Source organism: Vespa crabro, chromosome 5, assembly GCF_910589235.1.
Source record: "Vespa crabro chromosome 5, iyVesCrab1.2, whole genome shotgun sequence".
Classification (NCBI taxonomy): Eukaryota; Metazoa; Arthropoda; class Insecta; order Hymenoptera; family Vespidae; genus Vespa; species Vespa crabro.
The window spans coordinates 7,785,263-7,810,262 of record NC_060959.1 but is presented as its reverse complement, the minus strand read 5'-3'; the positions used below and the strand labels follow the sequence as shown (position 1 = coordinate 7,810,262).

Here is a 25,000-nt window from a genome sequence, read left to right as displayed (position 1 = left end):
TTTAGAAACTTTTGATCCGACCTTTATAATGTCGATATAAATTATATTTTTATTTGCATTCGATGATGTGAAATATCATACTCGTTCGTTTCTAAAGTATATTAAATTAACTAATATACATACACATACACAGATATACTTATGTTACCTCTTTCTATTTCATTTATCATATCTCTCCAATGATAATATTTACGTAATAACGTTCAAAGACTATTTCATTTATTCAATTGCATGCAATATTATCACTAATATCAACCGAGCTAATTGCTAAGCTCGCTGATGTAATGCGATAAGATTAAATTAACCCATTTGCAACAGAGCGAATATCAATTCAGCAACTAGCTATATTAGGTATAATATAGGTGTAGAATTCTATACAGTTATAGTTAGTTATAATTTATTTCTATAGAAATGTAAATAATCATAAGTACAGAGAAAGAGAAATCCTATATGATATGAGCTTTTCTCTATGAGATTATAAATTATAAACTTGCATTTCGTATGTAGATGAATTTATTGGTGAATAAAGAAAAAGAAAAGCTCGGTAAAGATCGATTCATTTCAATGTTGAATTTTAATATAAGGTCATAATATTTTTTCTTCTTTTATTTTTTTCCCCATTTTTTTTTTTATTTTTTTATTTTTTTTACAAAGATATCCAATTAATCATTAATATATTTATTCATTCGCTTCTAAATATATAAATATAAATATTAATTTTCTTTTTTTTTTTTTGATTCTACGAAACAAACTTAATGTATAAAAAAAATTCGTATTATCTAAATATAATAATTCTTTTGGTTTCCTCTAATTTTATTCTTTAACAATATCAATATTGATCTTAATGTGATCTTGAATAGGTTCTCTCGCAAAAATTATATTCATTATAAATATTAAAATGATATAACTGTTTTTGAAAAAATTTTTTCATCAAAGTTTTTTTTCAAAGAAAAATAATGAATGAGAGGATTATTTATCTCTCGAATATGTTCTTACGTTGTTAGAGAAAAAGCAAAGAGAAAAATTGATAGGAATATTTACGTATGTACATATTGTACGATTTGTATAATTAAATTTTGCAGTAGCTAGTACCTTTAAATTCAATGCAATTCCAATGAATAAAGTGAATTGAAATTCCGCGAACGAACAGAGCTCATAGGTACCTGCGTTTTCGAGGAAGGCTGGCTTTTGACCATATATTTCACCCGACTGTTCCCATGAATAATCTAGAAATCGAAAACACTGTTTTACTGTATGATGATGTGTCGATGTTTAAAACTATTATAAATATTTATAACTATAATAAAAAGAAAAAAGTAAATAAGAAACATTATATTTAGATATTAGATTATTTTAATATTACAAATAATACAATGAATATATCAATTTTTATATCAATTTTAATACAATTTTTAAGTTTATCAAATATTCTTCCTATACCGTTTTTTCTTTTTGTAAGATAAATAAATGAATCAAAAAAAAAGAAAAAAAAAAGAAAAAAAAAGGAAAAAGAAAGAAAGAAAATTATAAACAAACAATAAATTATCAACGTGTCAAAACTAATTTCTTACTGGTTATAAAACAAACTTTTTTTCCTTTAACGTTGAACTCACTTTTGTTTATTTATTTTATTTTATTTATTTATTTATTTTTTTTTTTCGTAATATTTTTTTAATAAAATTAAACAATTATAATTAATGGCTCAACATATAGCAAATGGAAATTAATCAGAATTTCATTATGTCGATTGTCGAAAGTATGTTACTATGTCGTACGATCACGTCTTCGCGATTTATGATTATAATCTAGTAAAGTTTTTCAAAAGTTGGAAGTCGAATATTTTCGTTGGCGAATATTTTCGTTAGCTGTAGGGAGATTATCGTTTGCAAGTTGAGCGTTAAATTAGTCTCGATCAAAAGTTCGCCGATTGCCATCAACGATAATGTTAACGTAACTTCTCGAGTTTTTACGACGTTATTATAACAAAATGACGAAGAATTTAATGATCTTTTTTACTCGCCAATAAAAAGTATTGACGATTTTGAGAAAAGATTAAAAAAAAAAAATATTATTTTCAAAAGTCAAATAAATATTTCGAATATTTGAACACGAATGATATTTCATATTTTATTATTTAACTTATACGAATATGATTTTTATCTTTCTCTCTCTCTCTCTCTCTCTCTCTCTCTCTCTCTCTCTCTCTCTCTCTCTCTTTCTCTCTTTCTTTTCATTTCGAATATAATAATAATATTAATCAATAAACGATGTATTAAAATAATTTTTACAAAAAATTCTGTTGCATGTTAATAAATAAAATAGAACATTATATTGTAAATTTTTATGATATAATATCGTATAATCGAATCGTTCAATCAATATCGTACAAAATATGTAACAAAGAATATCTTTGATTATTAATATTTTCATTTTAAATTGACCATTTTCATGAATAACTGAAATTTGTTAATTAAACTCATCAACATAGAACGTTCTTATACGAGCAAATTTGAACATTTTACATCGTTACAATTTAGAAAGCTCATTTCAAACGTTGATTTCGTTGGCAGATAAATTACTTTATTAATCTCATAGATGTCCTCTTCTAGTACTTCTCTCATTCTCTCTCTCTCTCTCTCTCTCTCTCTCTCTCTCTCTCTCTCTCTCTCTGCCTCTATCTATCTATCTATCTATCTATTTATCTCTATATGTCTCTTTTTGAACGAAAACAAGTCTATTTTTAATTCTCATGTATTTCGTCATTTCAACGAGACGTAACGCAATTACGAAGGATAATTAATGTTCTTTATATTTGAACATTTAACACATGTATATCAGTTAATATGGATAAATAATAAATAAATAAATCGTTTGAATATGCATAGGCAAAAGGCAAAAAATTGTAATTATATTTTTATGAACTGATCAATCGAAAACGAGTTCATTCGTTATTTCGTTGTTTCCATTGAAAATCGTAGAAATAAAAAAAAAAAAAAAAAAAAAAAAATTTCTTTTAATCGTCCTTTTATAATATTATTAAAATATATATAAATTTTTATGAATTTATCATTAAATCAAAATTTATTCGTTCGTATGAACGACACGTCGTTCTTGTCCTCGTCGTCGTCGTCGTGGAATGTTAATATGTTGTTCACACGACAGTGACAAGTGAGAACCCGTTTAACTTGGTGAAAGCATGTCGTTAAAGAGATTGACTCGTACTACTGAAATTAAATCACGGTTACTTCCTCCCATCGCAACAGGAGTTTTACCGAAATTAGAAAAAATTATCATCATCATCATCATCATTATTATTGTTATTATTATTATTATTATTATTATTATTATTATTATTATTATTGTTATAAATATTATTTATATAACATGTAATAGATAAACTTACATAGTTAAAACATATATAAATATTTTTTGTTCTTTTTCCAATAAAACAACGATAGAATTATTATATTAATTGTTTTTATATTGATCATTAAATAAAATTAACATAATCAATATATAATGTTGACAATACTTTTCTAATTCAAATCCTTTTTAATATATAAACCTTACTTCTCACGTGGAAAATAATTATTGACATATTATTTATATAAAACAATATTATATTAATAATTAACGACATAATAAATATTGTTGCGTTTAATTGTTCTTAGTAAAATAATTAAAAAAAAAAATAAATAAATAAATAAATAAAAGAAGAAGGAGAAGAGAAACGAAAAAAAGACAGAGAGAGAGAGAGAGAGAGGGAGAGAGAGAGAGGGAGGAAGAAAGGCAAAAGATAAGAAAAAAAATGTAAGACAAAGTATTTTCATATTTTTCGAGAAGGAAAAGATCTCATAGAAAGAGATAGTAGGAGATATAGAAAAGATAGTTTTGCGAGAGACGGGAATTGCCTGCTCGACAAATTCCCTGAGTTTATCGAGGCCGAAAACGAAGCACGGATGACTATCGACTATCTTAAGCGGTTCCTGCGCGTACGTATGTATTATCTCAGAAGCGAAGCGTCGGGCTTCCGGTCGAGTGCATCAGATTGGGAAGACAATGGGATATCCCATGATGCAACGGTATTATGGAACAGAGGAGGTCGACCTCTTTATTTCTCTCTCTCTCTCTCTCTCTCTCTTCTTTTCTATCTTTCTTTTTCGTTTTCTCTGTCTTTTCTCGCTTATCGTTGGAAAGATATACAAACGCATGTAAGAGAGATGTGTGTGTGTGAGAGAGAGAAAGAAAGACAGAGAGAGAAAGAGAGAGAGAGAGAGAGAGAGAGAGAGAGAGAGAGAGAGAGAGAAAATTCAAGAAAGTACCATTGTACCACGAATAAACGTTCGAGACTGTTTCAAGGATGGAAATTCCTTGGATACGTCACGTACAGTTTAAAGTTTAAGAAAACGAGGAGAAGATGTCTCGTAATGATGGCCAATGCAAATACTTAAAGCTAGTACGCAGTAATAATGCACCGACTTGAAGAACTGTCTTTCTTTTTTTATTTCTTTATCTATTTCTTTCTCTCTCTCTCTCTCTCTCTCTCTCTCTCTCTCTCTCTCTCTTTCCCCTTTATATTTCTCTCTCTTCTTCTTTCTTATCTCATTAAATATTATAGTCCAATTCATTTCTTATCAATTGCATTTTATGACGTTATTACGTAGTAGTTGATTTTTTTATTGGATTATTTACATTAATTTCTAATTACAATTTCTTCCCCCCCCCTCACTCTCTGTCCCTCCCTCTCTCTCTCTCTCTCTCTCTCTTTCTTTATTCCTACCTTCTTATTTTTTATTTTTTTCTTCCTTCTTTTTTCTCTCTCTTTCTTCATTTTTCTTTTTTCTTTTTAATTCTTACAAAGTTTGAATCTTTATATTCATCTTTATTATTACACTCGTATCATACTTTATTTTTAATTAAAAATCGATCTAATAAAAATTGTACATTTCTCTTTCTTCTTTTGTCACTCTTTTATCTAGCATTTAACTATTTTCTTCGTTTTATTTCGATTCTTCTTTATAGCATTCTTGTTTTCAGAACATTCTCTTGTTGCGATATCAATACGACACTATTCGTGTGCAAGCTGATATCGAAGATTAGTTTTGTCATGGTAGATGGAGAAAGAGAAAGAGAGAGAGAAATAGATAGAAAGAGAGAGAGAGAGAGAGAGAGAGAGAGAGACATGCACGAGAATTCACTTGAGAAAGAAATCGCTGGAAAATCGCAGAAACTCGCTTGGAACGCGGGTATCGAATAAGCGATGCGACGTATCTAGATATATATATATATGTGTGTGTTTGTATTTATGTGCCTGTGTGTGTATATATATAAGCGTACGTACGTGGTTATATATGTGAACATATTTACGGGAAAACATATACTAGTGACGAATAGGTGAATGAATTATTATCGACGCTTCGTTGACGCACATATGCGTAGATACATGTCCTTGTTTTGAAACTTCGAACATGTTTGGATATGCTAGATGATTATGATCGATCGATTAAATAACAAGATAAATGATGACTTTCCGTTGAAAGTTCATTAATTCAATGACTTCCTTAATTATCAATATTTATGTTTATTCTCGTCGTTTGTTCAACATTACTGTAATAATTGAACGATCTAATAATAATAAACGAAAGGATTTTTATTAATATTCGATAAGGGGAAGTTTTAATTCTTTTTTTTTTTTTTTTTTCTTTTTTTTTTTTTTTCAATTTTCTTAACGAACAATTCGTCTGTTTCAATAGATATTATTTTGTAATTTCATATTTTATCTTGTGCAATTTTATTGAATTGATTTTATCAATCATCGTCGATTTTCGAATGAATATTTAATATTTGATTAAAAATGGAAAAAAATAAAAAGAAAAATAAAAGCATAGTAAAAATATTTTAATGTCAAAGTGTTAAAGTGATAGCAACGCCGATAACAAATACCAATAGAACAATTACGTTGATCGTTTTTGGATAAAGCGACAACAAATGAGAAAATTTAATCGATCTATTGGGGAATTCTCCAGAGAAAGAAAAAAAGAAAGAGAAAGAGAGAACAACCATTCTCATAATTTCAATCATGAATGCCATTCATAACTATACCTTCATAATTAGACGATAGATTTATTTGTAGATTCCTATTCGACCGAAGTCATACAAGTCCTTCCTTTGTCGTTCTCCATAAACGATAATTAGGAAAATTATGGAATACCGAAGTGTCATCGAGTTGCTTTCCGATTTTCCATGCCAATAGTTGGAATTTTTTGTTGAACATACGTACGCACATACCGTACCACGTTGAATGATAAACGAGAAATTCATTTTCGTGATCGTAATTTTTTTCCCTCTCATTTATACTTTTCTCTTTGAATACATATTCTTTTTTTTTTTTTCTTTTATATATGTATATATATATATATATATATATATATATATATATATAATTCACAGCACAATGATGTGCATATCATTACTTGTTTTTTAACTTCGAATCTAAAGCTTGATATTTCATTCATTCTTTTATTCATTTTATCAAAAAGAGAGACAAAGAGAAAGAGAATATATGTGTGTGTGTGTATGTACATTTGTGTGTGCGCGCGTACATTTTATTAATTAAATGACATTAAGTATTTATTAATTAAATAATCAATACATAATTATTGGTAAGTTTTAAATATTTCAATATTTAAATATCAATATGTAATAATTATATTATATGTTATTATAAAATTCATATACCTTCCATAATTCGTTGGAATTAAATTAATTACTTGATAAGATATATATATATATTCAATTTGTTTGTTTATTAAGTTAATTAATTAATAATATTGCACGATAATCTCTGCATATTTCTTGATAACGTACAAACAAATAGTTAATAAAATACAATGAATAGAAAGAATAAAATATTTCAAGATGTTTCGATATTAATAATTACGTAGATGCATTTTTTGTAGGACATAGAGAGAGAGAGAGAGAGAGAGAGAGATTGTTTGAAAAAAATCATCTCTTTTTCTATATAATTTCGTAACGGTCGAAATATTAGATGATTACATTATAGCACGAGAAACGTAATAACAATTATATGAATATAATGAACACGGAGCTGGTGGTGGTAGATACTAGTCGAAAATTTTCTAACGAGAAATTTAATAATTATAATTCGATGTTAGAGCTCGTTTTCAACAGGACACGAGTAATTGAGAAATAAACGAAGAGATGAATATTAAAGGGATTTCAAAGGATTTCCCTTCTTTCCCCCTCCCCCCAACCCACCCCATCCCTCCCGTTTTCTCCACGATTCTCTTAATGACTTCTTTCTTGTCTTTTCTTTCTCTTTCCCTTCGCGACATTTGAATTAATGTATAAAATTAACGAGTCCAAAAGACAATAACGAGTTTTACCGAGTCAAAGATAAAATTAAAAGAACTGTTGGTTTTTCTCGGGTACGCATTTAAAAAAAAAAAAAAAAAAAAAAAAAAAAGAAAAAAAAAGAGGAAGAAGAAAGAGAGGGAAAAAATGTATGTTTTTGATTGTGCGAAGTTAATGATATTAAAAATTTACAATCGTCGTATAACCTATATCATCATTTGTCATGAAAATTAAAAATGATTTTAATTCCGATATCAAAGATGATAAATAAAAGAAAGAAAGAAATAATGCATATAGCACACAGGATATACGAAATATGTGTAATATGTTAGTATTAATTTTTATTTATTCTTATACTAAAAAACATATATATATATATATATATATATATATATATATATATATATATATATATAGAGAGAGAGAGAGAGAGAGAGAGAGAGAAATAGAGAAAAAAAGAGATAAAAGATGGTACAAAATAATAAAGAAACATAATGAATGCAATTTTAAATCTAATAAACGGGAGAAGAAAAAAGAATTATAAATGTGAAACTGAGAGATAAATAGAGAGAGAGAGAGAGAGAGAAAGAGAGAAAGAGAGAGAGAGAGAGAGAAAAAGAGAGAGAGGGAGAGAGAGCGAGGACCTTTTGGTAGACGGATAAATGAAATGTAGAATCAAAGGTTAAATTAATTATTTTTCTCGTAAGCACACATAAGAGAGAGAGAGAGAGAGAGAGAGAGAGAGAGAGAATGCGTAGCCAACAAATTAATAGGAAAAGCGAGTAGAGAGAACGTTCGCACTTATGTAAATTTTGCGTTAAATATGTCGAGTGTTTAATTATGTAAAATGAAGAGGGTGAATATGGCGCTCAAGGAAGATAAAACATCTCTCTCTCTCTCTCTCTCTCTCTCTCTCTCTCTCTTTCTCTCTTTCTCTCTCTCTCTCTCTCTTTTATTCTCTCAGTCACTTATTCACTTCTAACCAAATAGGATACCATAACATGTACCATATTCTGGTAATTATTATTATCCGTCTATTAAAGTTGGTCGGACAGTTAAAATTAATCACATCCTTAGCTCAGCCCATTTTAGGATAACACCGGCAACATCCTTGTCGTTCTACCATACATCTGTCGGTTCTATCTTGTCGTAATATATGAAACTTTTCCAAAAGTTTGATACTTATTTTCAAATAATTCAAACGAAGATCGATTATTTATACTTTTGTTTAATTCGAATTTATTTCTTTGTTCGTTCATTGCTTTTCTATCATTGCGATTAATTTTGTATTTCGTTCGAAACGAAGAAATTGTTCGTTAAATACAAACCACGGAATGATTTTAATTCAATCGTTCGAACATATGTATACGGATATATATATATATATATATTTATCTATGTACATAAGTATGTATGTATGTTATGTATGCATGGGTGTAATGAGAACGAAAATTCATGAGAAACGATGGGTGAGATTTCGACGTCACGTTTTTTACAATCGAACGAATCTCATTATCGAACAGCCATTTACTCGTTATTATTATAGTCCATATAATACGTCTGGTAGAAAATTGTTTATTCATACTGCACTACGTTATAAATTCATTTACATGATTGTTCGAGAAAAAATTAAAGATTAATGAGTCGTAATAATATTGAAAATTATATTGTTGTTTATTCCTTTTACTTATTTCTTTTTTCTTTCTTTTTTTTCTTTTTTTTTTTTTTTTTTTTTAATCTTACTATAATTAACACGAATTGATACCATTGATCCTTTTACGGTATATTTTTATTAGAAATTTTTTATTCAAATCACATTTTTGTAGAATTGTATTCCTTTCCTTTTTTATTTGATTTTGTTTTGTTTTATTTAGTTGTTAATAACAATTGATATAGTCAATTGTCCGATATTTTTAGTTAGAATTTTTTTATGTGAAAGATGTTGTTGTAATCTTCTTTTTTTTTTTTTTTTTTCTTCGCGTAATTTTGTCATACTTAACAAATGATATAGTCGATTATTTTTTTTTTTTTGGTATATTCCTTTTATAATTTTTCATTTATTTATTCATATCTTTTTCTTTCCTCTTTTCGTCATTCTTTGATTTTGTAAATTGTTCAATTGATATTGCATTTGTACAAAACACTAGCTTTTCGATTAAAAATTTTCTATTTTTTGTCAGTTCCTCTCTTAAAGCTTTTCACCAGCAGACCACTCGAAAGTTCTCGGTGTGCTCTTGCCAAATGCGTGTTCATAAATTCTCGACGTTTGCCGTTACGTAACTATTCGGATTTGTATCGAACATACCGGATTCGAATGTCGAATTCAACATGGAAATTTTCAAGTCCGGATTTCAAAAGGAATAAAAGAAAAAAAAAAAAAAAAGGAGAAAAGAAAAGAGACGAGGTAAAAAAATATGTCAGTTCGTTACTTGGAGCATCGATCGTTCATTCAATATCCATGATTAATAAATACAAAAAGAAAATGTAATTGATCGAACGTGTTATGATTTGATCCACAAATTTTTTTTCTTTCTACTTTTAAACGAACGAAGATATTCTTCCATATTTTCATGAGAGAGAAAAAGAGAAATAGAGACATAGAGAGAGAGAGAGAGAGAGAGAGAGAGAGAGAGAGAGAGAGAGATACAGAGAAACAGAGAGACAGAGAGAGAAGGAGAAACATCATTTCAATTTTTTATTTCTTATCATTATTATTTTCATATTATTTTAATTATCTGAAAATTTAAGTAATTTAAAATGAACTATATACACACACAATCACACACACACACATGCACACACACGCATATATATAGATAGAGAGAGAGAGAGAGAGAGAGAGAGAGAGAGAGAGAGAGAGAGAGAGAGAGAGAGAGAGAGATATAGACGATAAATCATAATCTATATTATGATCTATATTATCATAGATCTTTAATTATCATATATAAAGCGAAATAATTGAAAAAATAAAACAATTAAAAATTATAAAATAATTTTAAACGTTTACTGATCAAAGGGAAATAAATAGAGAGAGAAAAAAAAGTAAAAAAAAGTTGTTTTTTTTTTCCTTTTCTTTCCTTTTCTCTCGTTCTTTCTTTCATTTAAACGATCTTTAAAAGAACACTTTATTCTTGTATTATTCGGATATGTACATATTAAATTTAATCGAGCAAACAAGTAAAATCAGAAATTGTTCAGTAATAAAAGAACGGAAAGAAGATAGAATGTGATCGATATACCGATATTTGTTTCCTCGAACGAGAAGTCGTGCCATGTTACGCTGGTCTATTCACTATGAAACAAAACTCAATTATCGGATAAAAGTCGCTCGAGTAGTTGCGCGTTACGGAAAATTGAAAACTCACCGTCGCGTATCAATGACCGCCAGTTTATAACGTTTCTCGCGCTACTGAATTTCTCAATTTATATATATATACATATATATATATACATATATATATATATATGCAGGTATATGTTTCAGTTAACATATCAATCTTCTCATCGTTTCTTTATCTTTTATTTATATAAATCATAAAAAATTTATTTATTTTAATAATTTATATAAATTATTAAAAATTGCATTCTCATTCGTGTAAAAGAAAAAAAAAAGAAGAAGAAATGATATTATCGTAATTTACGAGAAATAATCTTTCTCGAAAATTTAATGATCACTATTATTTCACATTTATGTATTCATATAAAAAATTAATTATATCATTTGCTTATGAAATTATTAAAAACTATTTATTCTAATATAAAACTTTCGTCACGTGTCGTTCTATAATATTCAATTAACGAAATCGATAGAACACAAAAAAATAAAAAAGAAAAAAGAAGAAAGAAATAGAACGATGAGATTGAATTTTACAAAATTTTGAGGAGTCAAGTGAAAAGGAAGAAAAGAAACAAAGGAAAGGGGAAAAAAAAAGAAGAGAAGAAGGAAAAAGAAAAATATAGATAAGTCTATATGGGTAAAATCTCTGTATATATATATATATATCTAGCATAGTTAATTATCATTGTTACGTTCGCTCGGATCGTATAAATCCAGGAACAAGAAAGGTGATGGTGATAGAAGTTTCTAAGGATCGTAGAAGTAATAGGTGTATGGTTAAATGGAAGTCACACCTCGCGTGAGAGAAAGAACAGAGAAAAGAGAAGGATGTTGTACCTCCTTTGGGAGGAAGTAACACCTACCGTAATTTCCTGGTCGCTAAGGTATGTGAGGATAAAACAGAAGAAGATACGATAGAACATAGTGTTTTCTTTGGCTTTTTACGTAACACCATCTATCCCGTTTCCTTCCCTGAGATGACGGTGACCTCGTTTGTTTTTACGATCAATTAGCTTCCATTTAAAACATCCCGCCAAATTATTTCTATTCTTCGTAATGAAGGAAGACAAAATATCGGAGATAACAAAAAATTATAAAAAGAGAGAGAGAGAGAGAGAGAGAGAGAGAGAGAAGGAGAAAGGGAAGGAAGCATCCATCATCTAACTATTTTTCGATATTTGATATGAACTTTAATTATTTCTAATCTGATCTTCCTAACTTGCCAGTTTATGTACTGTCTAAACAGTTTCGTGATATATAGGATGTATCTGGGACAAACGTAATATCAGCAGATTCTCTATCCTTGAATTAAAACAAACTACGATGAAATTTATAAGAAAATAAAGTTTTCCCCTAGTTGATCACTATAACATCGATATCACATAACATTAATATCGGATCGTGATAATTTATGAATTTAACGTAATCGACGAAGTCGAATCTTTTTCTTTTTCTTTCTTTCTTTTTTTTTTTCTTTCTTCTTTTTTTATCGATCAACATTTTAACTTTGAAAGGAAGGAAATATTAAATGTTTGTCTTACATAATTGAATTCTTTGCAATTATTTTCGTGTATCTCTCTCTCTTGTTCCTTTTATTATTTCTTTAATGTCATTATTTCGAAAATAGAATGTCACCATCACTAATAAAAAAAAAAAAAAAAAATAGAGAAAACAAAGAAGAAGAAAAATATATGAATAATTTTTAATCATAATGGACTATCATTTTTCAGGAGTCGCAGGACGATGCAAAAGCGAGATTACCGGAGTTCCTATCGGAATTGGATCTGGCAAGTCTCGAGGCATCCGAGGAAGACGTCGAGGCATTGAAAAAGATTGCCAAGAGACTGGCACCAGAGAAGAATGGCGAGTACCAAGTCTATCAAGGTTTCAACGTCATCCCTTTAACATCCTAATTAACAAATCTCAACGCGTGTCTCATTGTTACTTACACTAAAACGCATTTCTTTTCCCAGTCTTCTTTGGGAACGAGGATCTTCTTAAGGAGTGGCTCAAAGGAGCGGGTATTTCGAAGAATGCAAACTTTCTTCCCGTGTAGCATGTTTACCTTTAACTTTTCATAGTAATTAAATGTATCCTATTCCATATCCGCAGACTAATTCTCTTCGTTCGATTCCCTTTTCGTAGAATCTATATTTAGTAGCGAAAGACTCGGATCAAACAATATAAGAATAAATATTGACTTTGGCGTATCTTATATAGGTGTATCTGGACAACCGGGCGTTGACTTTCCGACCTTCACGACCATCCCAGCAACTTCCTTCAGTTGTCGTGGATTGAAAGGTGGTTACTATGCTGATTTGGAAACGAATTGTCAAGTACGTTGCATGTGTCACTTAAGTATCTCATACTTATTTGTGACCGACGATGTTTTTTTCTTTTATTTATTCTTCTCTTTCCTTTTTTTTGGTTTTGTTTTTGTTTTTTTTTTTTGTTTTTGTTTTTTTTTTTTTATTTTAATTCGATTACTATCTCAGAACGAAAAGATTATAAATTAACAATGATCCAACGTTCTTTCAGGTCTTTCACATCTGTGACAATGGACGTAAGATATCGTTTCTTTGCCCGAACGGTACCATCTTCCAGCAATCCCAATTGATTTGCGATTGGTGGTTCAAAGTCGATTGCAGTAAGTCGACGGAACTCTATGAGCAGAGTGCCGAACAACTAGCCGAGGAAGAGAGAAAACGTACGGAGGAAAAGAAAATGAAATCCGAGTTCCATCGTACCGTCGATCACGACAAACTCGATTATCATCAAGGTCAGGACAACTACGATGGCAGACAAAACGGTAGAACGAATCCGTTTGGTCAATCCGCGAGACCCAATCAAATTCAAGACAACACCGATGGTTTTAAATCTCAATTCAAACAGAGTAACGTTTTCGATCAAACAAATGGAAGATCCGGCAATCAATTTGTACAGAACTCCAATTCTAATGGTTTTCAAAGTAACGAACAAGATCTGGACGAGAATTTCAATCCAAAACCCAAACAAGGACCAACCTTTAATTATCGAACGATAAATAGACAACAAAATCAACTGGTAGATACTCAAAATGGTAAATACAATCAATATAATCCAAGCTATGAGGAGAAGTTTCAAGAGGGTAATCAAGGCAATCAAGATCAGTCTAACAATTCCCAAGATTATTATGGATCAGCTGGTACACAAAACGTAGCTCTACGTAACGAGAGACCTATCGGTAGGAATACGAAAACGAGAACGAATTATGCTCGAAATTTAAATAATTTGAATTCGCCAACTCAAAAGGCTACGCCAGCATACATGGAAACGACGACATTTAGGACGACTACTTCGAGTCCTGTAAAAGAATATCAACAGTTTGCCGAAAGTGCAGCTTTCGTATCTAATCGTGGTAATTATTATAACAACAATGCCGCCAATCGTCAATATTATTATCAATCTTACAACAATCAAGAATCAACGACGAAAGATTCAACAACAACGACGAAAGAAAAAACTAGTTCGCCTGTGATCAGGACTAGATTTAGTATACCACCATTCCCTGGTCCAACGTTTGCGCCAATTTACAAACCACGAACTACCACCGTACAGAATCACGAGACAACATTACAATATACTACAACAACCGAAAAGACTTTGGATAGTACGGATTACTACAGACAGCCTTATACAACGGAAACATCGTATGGTTTTGGCGGTGTCGTTGAAACCGTTGCCACAACTAATCGCCCAGAAACTGAGGATTATCAGACCAGTACGGAATCCATTTCCACGGCATCGTTAAATGGAAATTATCATGAAAACTCGGAAATACAAGCGGCTTATCGTACCGACCTGGATACGAGTAATCCCGATCGAGAGACGTATTCGAATTATTATCGAAATAATAATGAATATAATAGGAATAAGATGATTGAGGACGATCAAGAGACGACGAGTTATACCACTACGAGATCTAACGTTAATACAGAAAATTATCGTGATTATACCGAAGACGTAGGAACGACGGCAGCTTCTATCGATTATTCAAACGACATTCTCGATAGACAAAAGTCGACGGGTTCGGAGACAGAGACGAAGATTGACGCTAAGGAAGCTACGAGAAATTTACCGAGTTACCGTGCTAACTCGATAAATCTGTCGACGGAAAAACCGTCGAGGAGTACTCAGCAGTATTCGTCAACCGGAAAGACCTTGAGTCCTTACGACACCAGTTTTACGTACAAACAAGGCAAAGTAATGTCAACGTTAGGTCCTTACATACCGTTCACGAAGAATTACATTCATTCGAGCACTTCGACTCCTACAACAATTACGACCGCTAAACCACCGGTATATACAGCCACAGTACCTAGCTTTACTTCTACCGTATCTAATTATCGCAATTCTAAGAACCTGATATCAAAGTCGAAACAATATTTCTCTTCGTCGTCGACTAATAAATTAAAAGGTAGTAGTAGTTCGAGTTATCTACCAGAGTCACGAAGCACTTTAAGAATTGGCTCGGCTTTAGAGAACAGGCCCGCCAACGAGAGAGAACACGTACTCGATATGTTACATTCTCTTCAAGGTTTAGAAAACGACGTAAACACGTCCGTTAATTCTCGTACGAGTTTATCGACAGCCTCTGGGCCATCCACTTTACATTCACTCGCTCTTTACTTTGCCACTGCCAGCGAAAACTTTGCGTCGAGAGAATCGACAGAGTCAAATACCGATCGCCCAGAAGAAACTGTGGAAACGTCGACGGAGAAAAGGGATGAGTCCACAGTGGAACTACCAAAGAGTATACTTACCCAACAGACGGTCGAATCCTATGCTGAATTATTTAAACTTAACAACGCTCTTGAGATCAACGATACGAGGATAGAGGATTCCAACGAGTTTGAGAATTCCAATGACGATTTGGATCTTCAACAGAGCGAGGGTCCAGTAAACGGAGCAAATAAAACGAATGGAACGAAGCTTCGTGAGCTTGCACAAGTATTCACACATGCTTTATCCGCCTACTTGCAAGATCCCGACACGTTCAAGAAGGTACTCACTGATATAAGGCCAACCGATCCAAACTGGACTACCGAAAGCGATCAGAGTGAAACCACTACTTCTTATCCAACCACAGTAACCGAAGAATTTCCATCGGTTACCAAGGAGAAAGACGAGGTATTGGATTTCTCGGAGGATGCGAATGGAACGAGAAGACGAAAGCCAACAAGCGTGTATCCGAGCGTCTATCAAGCACCTTCCATCGCGATTACAAGTAGCACCTATAAGCCTTATTTGTCTCAACGTGACTATTACGGTTCAACCTTGCCTCCTGTTCAGGCTGCACGTCGTGACTTTTATACGACTGGATTCCCTGAAACATATCGTCGCGATGTTTATAACTCAACTTTGTCGTCTGCTAGATCGATCAGCAGTGTTTCTCAATCGACCATTAATACAGTTCGATCTTTCGAAGACAATGGTTATCAAACGACAACATGGTTACCTCCTAAAACGCAAAACAGTTATTACACGACAACGATAGCTCCTACGGAGGATACATTAGATCAAACTACAACTTCCTCTTTGAACGATCTATCCAATAATAATGATTATTATGAATCTTCGACCTTGCCGGCTGACAACAACTTTGCCTACGTAGTAAACAATGCGTTCAATATCGGCAATGATAATCGTATACCAGTCAGTAGTATCGAAACAAGCGAACATAGCGGATCGTCTAAAGACGATTATTTCCCAGTGGAATATAAATCCGGAGAAAATCAATATGATGATACTTCTAATGGTACCATTAACAGATCAGATCCTTATGGCAAACATGTGAAACCACTTGGTATTACGCCGATACATAAGAATTATGTACCTTCCTCGACGCCAGCTTATTATCTACAATACGCACAAGATTCGCGTTTAGGAAACAAATCAGAGAGATTTGGTACGCCTCATTATTTCAAGCCAGAAGATAACAATAACGACGATGGATCACGGGTTGCCGAAGTATCGAACAGTATAATATCCAGCTCTACTACGTCGATACCGCCAAAAAGGATCAGCAATAATCCATTCAGAATACGTTATTACGATTCGAGAATTCCGGACGAGTCTCTTGTAACAGCTCGTAGTTCCTATCAGAATTTTAGAACTAGTCAGAATCGTGTCGAGGGTAACATCAAGCAAACGGATAAAACGACGGAGAGGTCAGTGACGATGACATCGATATCGTCATCGAACATTGGACTAGATCCGATAACGACTACAGTGATAGACTTTGATGACTCTTCTCACGTTACTACGGTCACTCGAAATGCTTCGAACAATAATTCGATTCAAAACAATACGGCTTCGAATATATTGAGCAACGATCATTGGACATCCTCGCCTATGGTAACTCAACTCTGGGAAAGTACTATTTTCATCGATCCTAAACGTATAAATCATGGTTTAGAGGATGATCCTTCCTCAAAGGAAATTACTTCGAACGAATCATTTTCAACTTTGAAACCAACACGTAGTAGTACATTGGATTCCCTTAAGAACAAAATTTTTAACATAAATACCTATGATGATGCTACGAAATCATCGATTACGAGCGAGGATATATCAACCCCTTGGCAATGGGCACATAACAACGATGATTCACCTACTACGTTTACTTTATTACCAAGTGTGTTCACAGGTGAGAACACGGCTACCCCTACACCGATTTATACTACACGTTCCAGTATAACGACAACAATAACGTCTTCTGTAACATCGACCAACACCATACCCAAAGACAATGCTTTGGTTTCCTTGTTACCATACGCTACTACAACTTCGAGTGCTTCGAACACGAGTGACAACGAGGTTGTCAAGGCTAAGAGGATCTTTGGCAAACTTAACGAGAGCAGTTCGGATACCTTGATGAAGGTGATGAAACAAGCTGACACCAATGAAACCGTTAGACAATTAGTCCTATTGTTGATTAATCATTGCAACGGACCAATGAACAAAACCATGGAGGAAGAGAAGGAACAGTTGTTAAATGCACTTTTAAGGATGCCAGTTAACAGATTCTCCACAGAGGAGTCACGTGAAATAGTAGCTGGTATCAACAAATTGACATTACCGATCGGTAGACGATCATCTTCGAGATCGAACGAACCTGATTCTAGGATGTCATCGACGACACCTAGATCTTCCGAACCTTCGATCACGACATTCCGTAGTAAACAAGGTAGAAAATTTCGTACAACCACGGATAATCCGTCAATCTTCTCAAGAAGATCGGACGATCCTGATACGGAAGAAACGATTGACTCGTTATCGGAAACATCAGTGTCCGATAACAGAGCGTTAGATCTTTTACGATCTCTTTATTCGGTCGCTGCTAAATGGGGTTGAAATTGTGAAGGTAATACATTCGAAAGAATTTTCGATAAAACAGAGGACGCTCGTGCGTTAAAACCATGAACGTTCCTAATTATTATTATTATTATTTTTCTTTTTTTTTTTGTTTTCTTTTTTTCGACGAAGTAGGATTAATTATTTGCGAAAGAAAAGAAAAATGACAAAATAAAAAGAGAAAAAAGAAAAACCAAGCGGGACATTTGACTACTCCAAAAGAGGAAAGCAAAGAAAAGAAAAGAAAAAAAAAAAAAAGAATAAAACAAAGAAGAAGAGCAATTATGAACGAGAACTGTTTTGCTAAAATGCCGATAGACAAGTAGCAGTTCGATCGATAGTTATTATTTATAGTTTCGTTATATAGAAAATAAGAATATACGATCTTTTAACATTCCGCATTATGCGGTTGATCGGATTAACGTCCCGATAAAACGATATATTAGATGTTACAAGTCTCGGTTTAAAGCCATTCAAGATAATCGATTTATTCAATTTTGGTTAATGTCTAACAATCACGATAATGGAGGTCGTTGAACTTATCTACCAGTTTCATTCGTTTCGAATTTTAAACGATTCACTTCGAATTTTTTTCTAGGGAATATTATATATATATATATATGTATGTATATATGTGTCTATATACATGTATACATATTTATAGAGAGAAAGAGAGATGGATAGAGAGAGATCACTTGCAATTGCTAGTTAAAAAGACAATGTCGATTAAAGATAGAATGTAAGTTTATATTAAAATGCATAGATAGTAGCTCGTAGGGACATTTTATCGTTGAAATTTGTTCCGAAAATTTAAATTTCTCTGATAGACTTTCAAAGAAGGGATCCACGACCATATTAATGTCTTCTTCTGTGTAAATCTATATTTAACGCGTATTACTAATAAATTTCTAAAGTACTATAATATAATATAAGAAATTTTCGATCAAAAGATATGGCATATTTGGTCACTTTGCAAGATAGTAAAAGAGAAATATAAAGAAAAAAAAAAAAAAAAAAAAAAGAAAATAGGAGAGAAAAAAAATCATTTTTATTTCCTTCACGATTTGTGTCTCTCTCTTGTTATTGCGACCGTCCAAAAAGGAACGATCTTCAAGTGTTAGTTATATGATCGTACATATATACATATATATATATATATATATATATATATATATATATATATATATATATATATATATATATATGTACGTATTACATACCTACATGCCTACATATATAGAATACGATTCTGAACGAACGATGCTTCGTTTTATGATCATAAGGAAATCTAGCAAACGGTAAATCATCAACGATCTTCCTTATTTGATGGTAATCGCTTTCGTAAAATATTATATCCCTAGGATGATTTATGTTTTACGATAGAAATTACATACATGTGTGTATGTGTGTATATGTATGTGCGCGCGAGCGAATGTGTGTGTGTGTGTGTATGTGTGTCTTGCGTTCTCCATTACGTTTGCACGTGTATCTATCCAAAAGAATTCCCACGCTTGAGAAAAAGATGACGCGTGTTGAAAATCTTTTCGAAAAAAAAAAAAAGAAAATCGAGAACGTTGACCAAAAATAAAGAGTATCGAGAATTTAAAAAAAAAAAAAAAAAAAAAGAAGAGAGAAAAAATAAATCACCTTTATCATTTGAAATTTTAATATCGGATCGGATCGTATCGATTATATCGGATTCGAGCGTTCACATGTATTTACTCGTTTTTTTTATACGATCCAATATGCGATTTCGAGTTTAACAAAGAATTATTCTAATTCATTGGATCATTGGATCAATACATATATAGCAACGTTTTACACTATCCTAATGAATGACATATATATATATATATATATATATATATATATATATATATATATATATATATATATATATATATACATAAACATGTGTGTTATTTATTCCATACAATTTAGTAAATCGTTAAACGTACGAATCGAATAATCTATATTTTATGATTCTGGTGTCGGTGAATCCCTTCCTTTTGTTTGGGTATTTCGGATATAATAATAACAATAATAATAATAATAATAATAATAATAATAATAATAATAATGATAATAATAGTAATAATATTATTATTACAATATTCATAATAAAATGATATATATGTGTACATATATATATATATATATATATATATATATATATATATATATATCATATACTACAATCCGAAAATATCCAAACGCAATAAACAATATATGATTATAAATATTCAGTACAAGTACCCGAATACATAGCGTTTAGATATAATATGAGATTTTCTGTAAAATATGCTTGTACAGAATATGTGAATAAAAGAAATTCAGGATTTTGTTAATACGATCGATTCAAGATAAATAAATACAAAATATACGTCGTAATCATATTTCTTCGGAGAAAAAAAAAAAGACAAGAAAAAAATATTACGAATCTTTTATGTACGAATCTTTTTCTTTTTTTTTTCTTTCTTTCTTTCTTTCTTTCTTTTTTTTTTTTGTTTTACGACGTAACGTTAAACAATAAAGAAAAAAAAAAAGTAATAATTCACAAGATGAATTTTTAGTCGCCGACTCCGACAATGAGAGACATGATTAAAGTTTCATATAAAAAAAAAAAAAAAATGAACGAATGATTATTATAACAATATTCAAACCTTCGAAATAAAATCCGTATTATTATATACGACAAATAAATGCTTTATGATCGACATTTTCTCTATAATTTTAGAAAAAATAAAAAAAGAGAGAGAGAGAGAGAAATATTGAAAATACGTGTCAATTCGATTGAAATCGAAGATCATCACGATTTTGAAAGATTTCCTTCAAACGTGAATTATGTTTCGTAATCTGTTCGTCTGGAACCGATGGATATCAATCAACGAGGACGCATCGTGCAGCACGGCGGCCAAGCAAGCATAAGTCGAAATATGTACTGAAAAGACAACACAAGAGACGTTAGATAGTCTTCCTTCATAGGAAATCCGAAGGGGGTCAAAGATCATCGGTGAGAGAAGCCTAATTAATATTCTTTAAGTACGTGAGCTTGTTGTCCGTTCCGCTGTAAGATCTTGAAGAAGGTAGGTATCCAAGCGATAAAGGAGAAGAAGAAGGCCTTGCAAAATCATTTTCCTTTGGACGATCTTGAGATCGTCTTTACTTGTCTATCGCGCAATCTCAACCGATTGCCATTGCTTTATGATGAATGCGATCGTTTACTACCTTCAAATCCCACTACAACCGGGTTAAAGCTAAAGGCTATCACGATGAAATGTACATCACATTGAAAGGTACATGAATTAGAATTAGTCATATATATATATATATATAGATAGATAGATAGATAGATAGATAGATAGATAGATAGATATATATAATGTGTAACCTAATAGAGACAATTTATAATAGGTATTACGTAATTGCTTTTGTCATAATTTGAGTATAAGGACATCTTAAATGGCAGGGTAACTAAATATGATTGATTGGATATTTCTTTTTTTTTCCTTCTCTCTTTTTGTTTTTTCTTTTTCCTTTTTTTAATTTGATCATAGGTTAAAAACCTATTTGAGATATTCGAACGATGATCGTTTTTAAATATATATCTTATGAAAATTTTCTACGTTTCTCTTTATAATTCTTTAATACAATAGTATTAGTTATTTAATAATTGTATAATATAAAGATAAAATTGAAATGTTGATTTTTGTTAATATATTATATTAATATATAATAAGTGACTTATTTATAATATATATATATATATCGAATATATAAATTTTTCATTTGCTCACACAAAATTATAATTAAATATAAGTATATATATATATCTTGATATTACTATTATTATCTTATTATAAAGATAATAAAAAAAGAAAAAATTACACGCACACACACACACACACACATATATATATATATATATATATATATCGTAGATTTCTAAATCGAATTTTAAAAATGAGAAAAATTACGCAAAGTATCAATGTAAGTACTAACGTATATACGTAAGAAAGAAATTGCTTAATCGTTGAAAGAAAAGCTAAAAAGAGAAAGAGAGAGCGAGAGAAAGAGAGAGAGAGAGAGAGAGAGAGAGAGAGAGAGAAAGAGAGAAGTGTTTCTTTAATAATAATTATCGAGTTAGTTCTCGTGCTTGTAAGAATAAGTAGGATTCGTTAAAACGTTCGCTAATTAGCAACGGCTCTCGAAATCGGATCTCTTTCTTTCTGTTCCCGATAAGATTCAAGGTATCCCGTTGAGTATATCCTCGTTCCTCCGTTGCGAATCGGACAGACGGACGTCCGGAAAGAATACTAGTAGAGCTCTCGACCTTTCGACCGAACGCACACTGTATTTAAATTAGCCCCTTGCGTTCCGTATATCTCTCGTCTTTCAAGATTATAAAGAAAGAGAAGGAAAAAGAAGAAGAAAGAAAGAAAGAAAGAAAGAAAGGGAATCGTTACGATTGCGCAATTAAGAGAAAAGTGAGTAGTTAACTCGATCGAGAGTGTTTGATAAGAAATTCTAAGAAATTTCAACTACACTTTATATCGATTCGTTTATTTTTAAGCATATAAAGAACGAATCAAATTGATTGATCAAATGATATCGAGACTTTTTGGAGATTTCTTTTCTTCTTCCTTTTTTTTTTTTTTTTTCTTTTTTTTATTCTGTTTCTTTTTCTTCAAAAGCGTCGAAATCACGAGTTAAAATTTTCGCCCGTTGCCCGTTATATTGGATTAAATGTTAATAAAGGAAAAAAGAAAAATTAATTAGGACGGTCCATAGAAACAAATTACAAATTCGAAGCTTTCTATTTCTGGAATATAAATTTGCTGGATCTATTTATGGTAATTCACGTGATACTGCTAATTCACGTTACTTTGAACTTTTACCATTGTGATTTATATAATAACGTTTTTTCCAACTTAACTGGATCAAGTGACAGCGATATTTTGAGGAACAATTCGTCGTAACAATTGATAAACACGATTTTTTCAACAATTCCATCATAAATTCATCGTAATACGTTTAAAATAGAACAAATCGAGATTATCGTTAATTTTATTTATAAAAATCGAACAAAGATAATGATCGATGGATAATTCCCAATTGCAATTAAATTAAATTTAATTTGAGCGATATTTGAAGATAGTGCTTAGAAAAAAAGAAAAAAAGAAAAAGAATAACTTCTTGATCGTCGCGTTATTCTTCCTTCAATTGCGTAAGAGGCCTCCAGAGAAAATACTTGCAAGGTCCGTCCAGGATGTGTCTCTCTTTTCGCCGAGAAAAAGCAAGCAAGCAAGCAAGCAAGCAGGCAAATATGCAGACGGGTAGACGGGTAAAAAGAGAGAGCGAGACGGAGAAAGAGATGAAAAAAGAGAGAAAAAGAGAGATGGAGATAAAGCAACGTGCTCTCCTCTATAAACCTCCTCCGTGTTAAAGTCTCTTGGCCGCATCGATGCGCCGTATACGAGAGACTCTCCTTTCTCTCTCTCTCTCTCTTTCTCTCTCTCTCTCTCTCTCTCTCTCTCTCACTCTCTTTTGTCTCCTATTCTCTTTCGTTTTCTTCGTTTGCTTCTTTTTCGTCCTCTTCTTCTTCTTCTTCTTCTTCTCCTTCTTCGTCTTCTTTTTCTTCTTCTTCTCGGCACTACAATTATCTTCGCGCTCTACTGCTGAGGCGGTAAAAGGTCGGCACTGATGCAATCGACCACGATATACCCGCGGAGGAACACGCGCTTCGGTTACATCGGAGTTGGCCAATTCTTAGGGCACAATTAAGTTTAAGGCTACCACTTGCCTTTAAAGTAGAGGGATACCAACTTACCTTCGTATTCGATCTCTCACCCTTTCTTTTCCCTTTCTTTCCCTTTCCCTTAATCTCCCATCCATTTTTTTTCTTCTTCTACTTTCATTTCTTCTTCTTCTTTTCTTGCCTGTATTTTTTTCATCTTCTTTTTACGTCTTCTTTTACTTGGTCTTTTTTTCTTCCTTTCTTCCTTCCTTTCTTTCTTGTTATTTTCTCGCAAGAACTTAACGAAGGATTCATTATTGAATCTTTCTCTATCTACTATTTGTACCAATTTATAGCGAATTATTTTCTATCCTTCAAGTTCTTTCCTTTTTTCCTTTCCTTTTTTTTTTTTTTTCTTTTTTTTTCCCCCTTTTTTTCTAGTGTTAAATAAATCTATTTAAATTTTTCAACAGAACAATTTTCCATTTATTTGAATTAGTTTTTAAAGAAAAGATATCTTTTGTCTTTTTCTTCGAATTCTTTTTTTTTTCGTCCTTCGCTGATTTGAAAAAGTAAAAAGCCAGTAATTTTCTGTCTCTTTTCTTTTTTATTTCCTTTTTTTTTGTTAGCAACGCTATATATTTATATATATAGCCTATATAATTCAAATTTCGGACTAATTCGTAATTGCGTTTAATTGTACTTCAAAAATTTTAGATTTATTTTAATTTCCCTTTGACGTCTATTTCTTTGTCTTCTTTTTTGTTTCCCTCGTTAATTTCAACGTTTTATTTTTCTTTTTCTTTAATAAAATTAACATATAATAGTATTGTTGAAAATTGCAATTATATTTTATTATCTTAATTTAGTTTTATCACATTCTCTCGTATACAAAGATCTTAGAAAATTCGTGTAACCAAGAAATGGAATTAGTTGAAAATATGAAAAGTATAGCGTAGAGAAAAAGATGTACTTTAGATAAAGATGCGTCGAAGAAGATTGCGAAAGACAAACTAATGCGAGGTACATCCTCGAGATAAAAGTGCGTTTGATGAAATCGATCGCGTCGGTTAGGTCTAAAAGAGGATATCTACGTGTCACGTCGGTCGGCTCGAGGACGAGTAAAAGACTCCGTAGTGGTTTGATCGCACTTTTTA

At 31.5% G+C, this 25,000-nt stretch overlaps 1 protein-coding gene across 3 annotated transcripts in view; it reads left to right on the top strand.

Annotated features, from left to right (window-relative positions):
- The window catches only part of LOC124424225 (serine-rich adhesin for platelets), a 113,130-nt gene extending 93,123 nt beyond the window's left edge, over positions 1 to 20,007 (top strand). The window contains exons 5-8 of one of the 3 annotated variants that reach the window (XM_046962988.1): positions 12,442 to 12,595; positions 12,685 to 12,732; positions 12,932 to 13,047; positions 13,250 to 20,007. In XM_046962988.1, coding sequence (XP_046818944.1) covers positions 12,442 to 12,595; positions 12,685 to 12,732; positions 12,932 to 13,047; positions 13,250 to 18,106 — 5,175 coding nt within the window. In that variant the 3' untranslated portion in view covers positions 18,107 to 20,007. The remainder of the gene's footprint in view (positions 1 to 12,441; positions 12,596 to 12,684; positions 12,733 to 12,931; positions 13,048 to 13,249) is intronic. The other 2 variants (XM_046962989.1, XM_046962990.1) reach the window with 2 other exon arrangements.
- Positions 20,008 to 25,000: the final 4,993 nt, after the last annotated feature.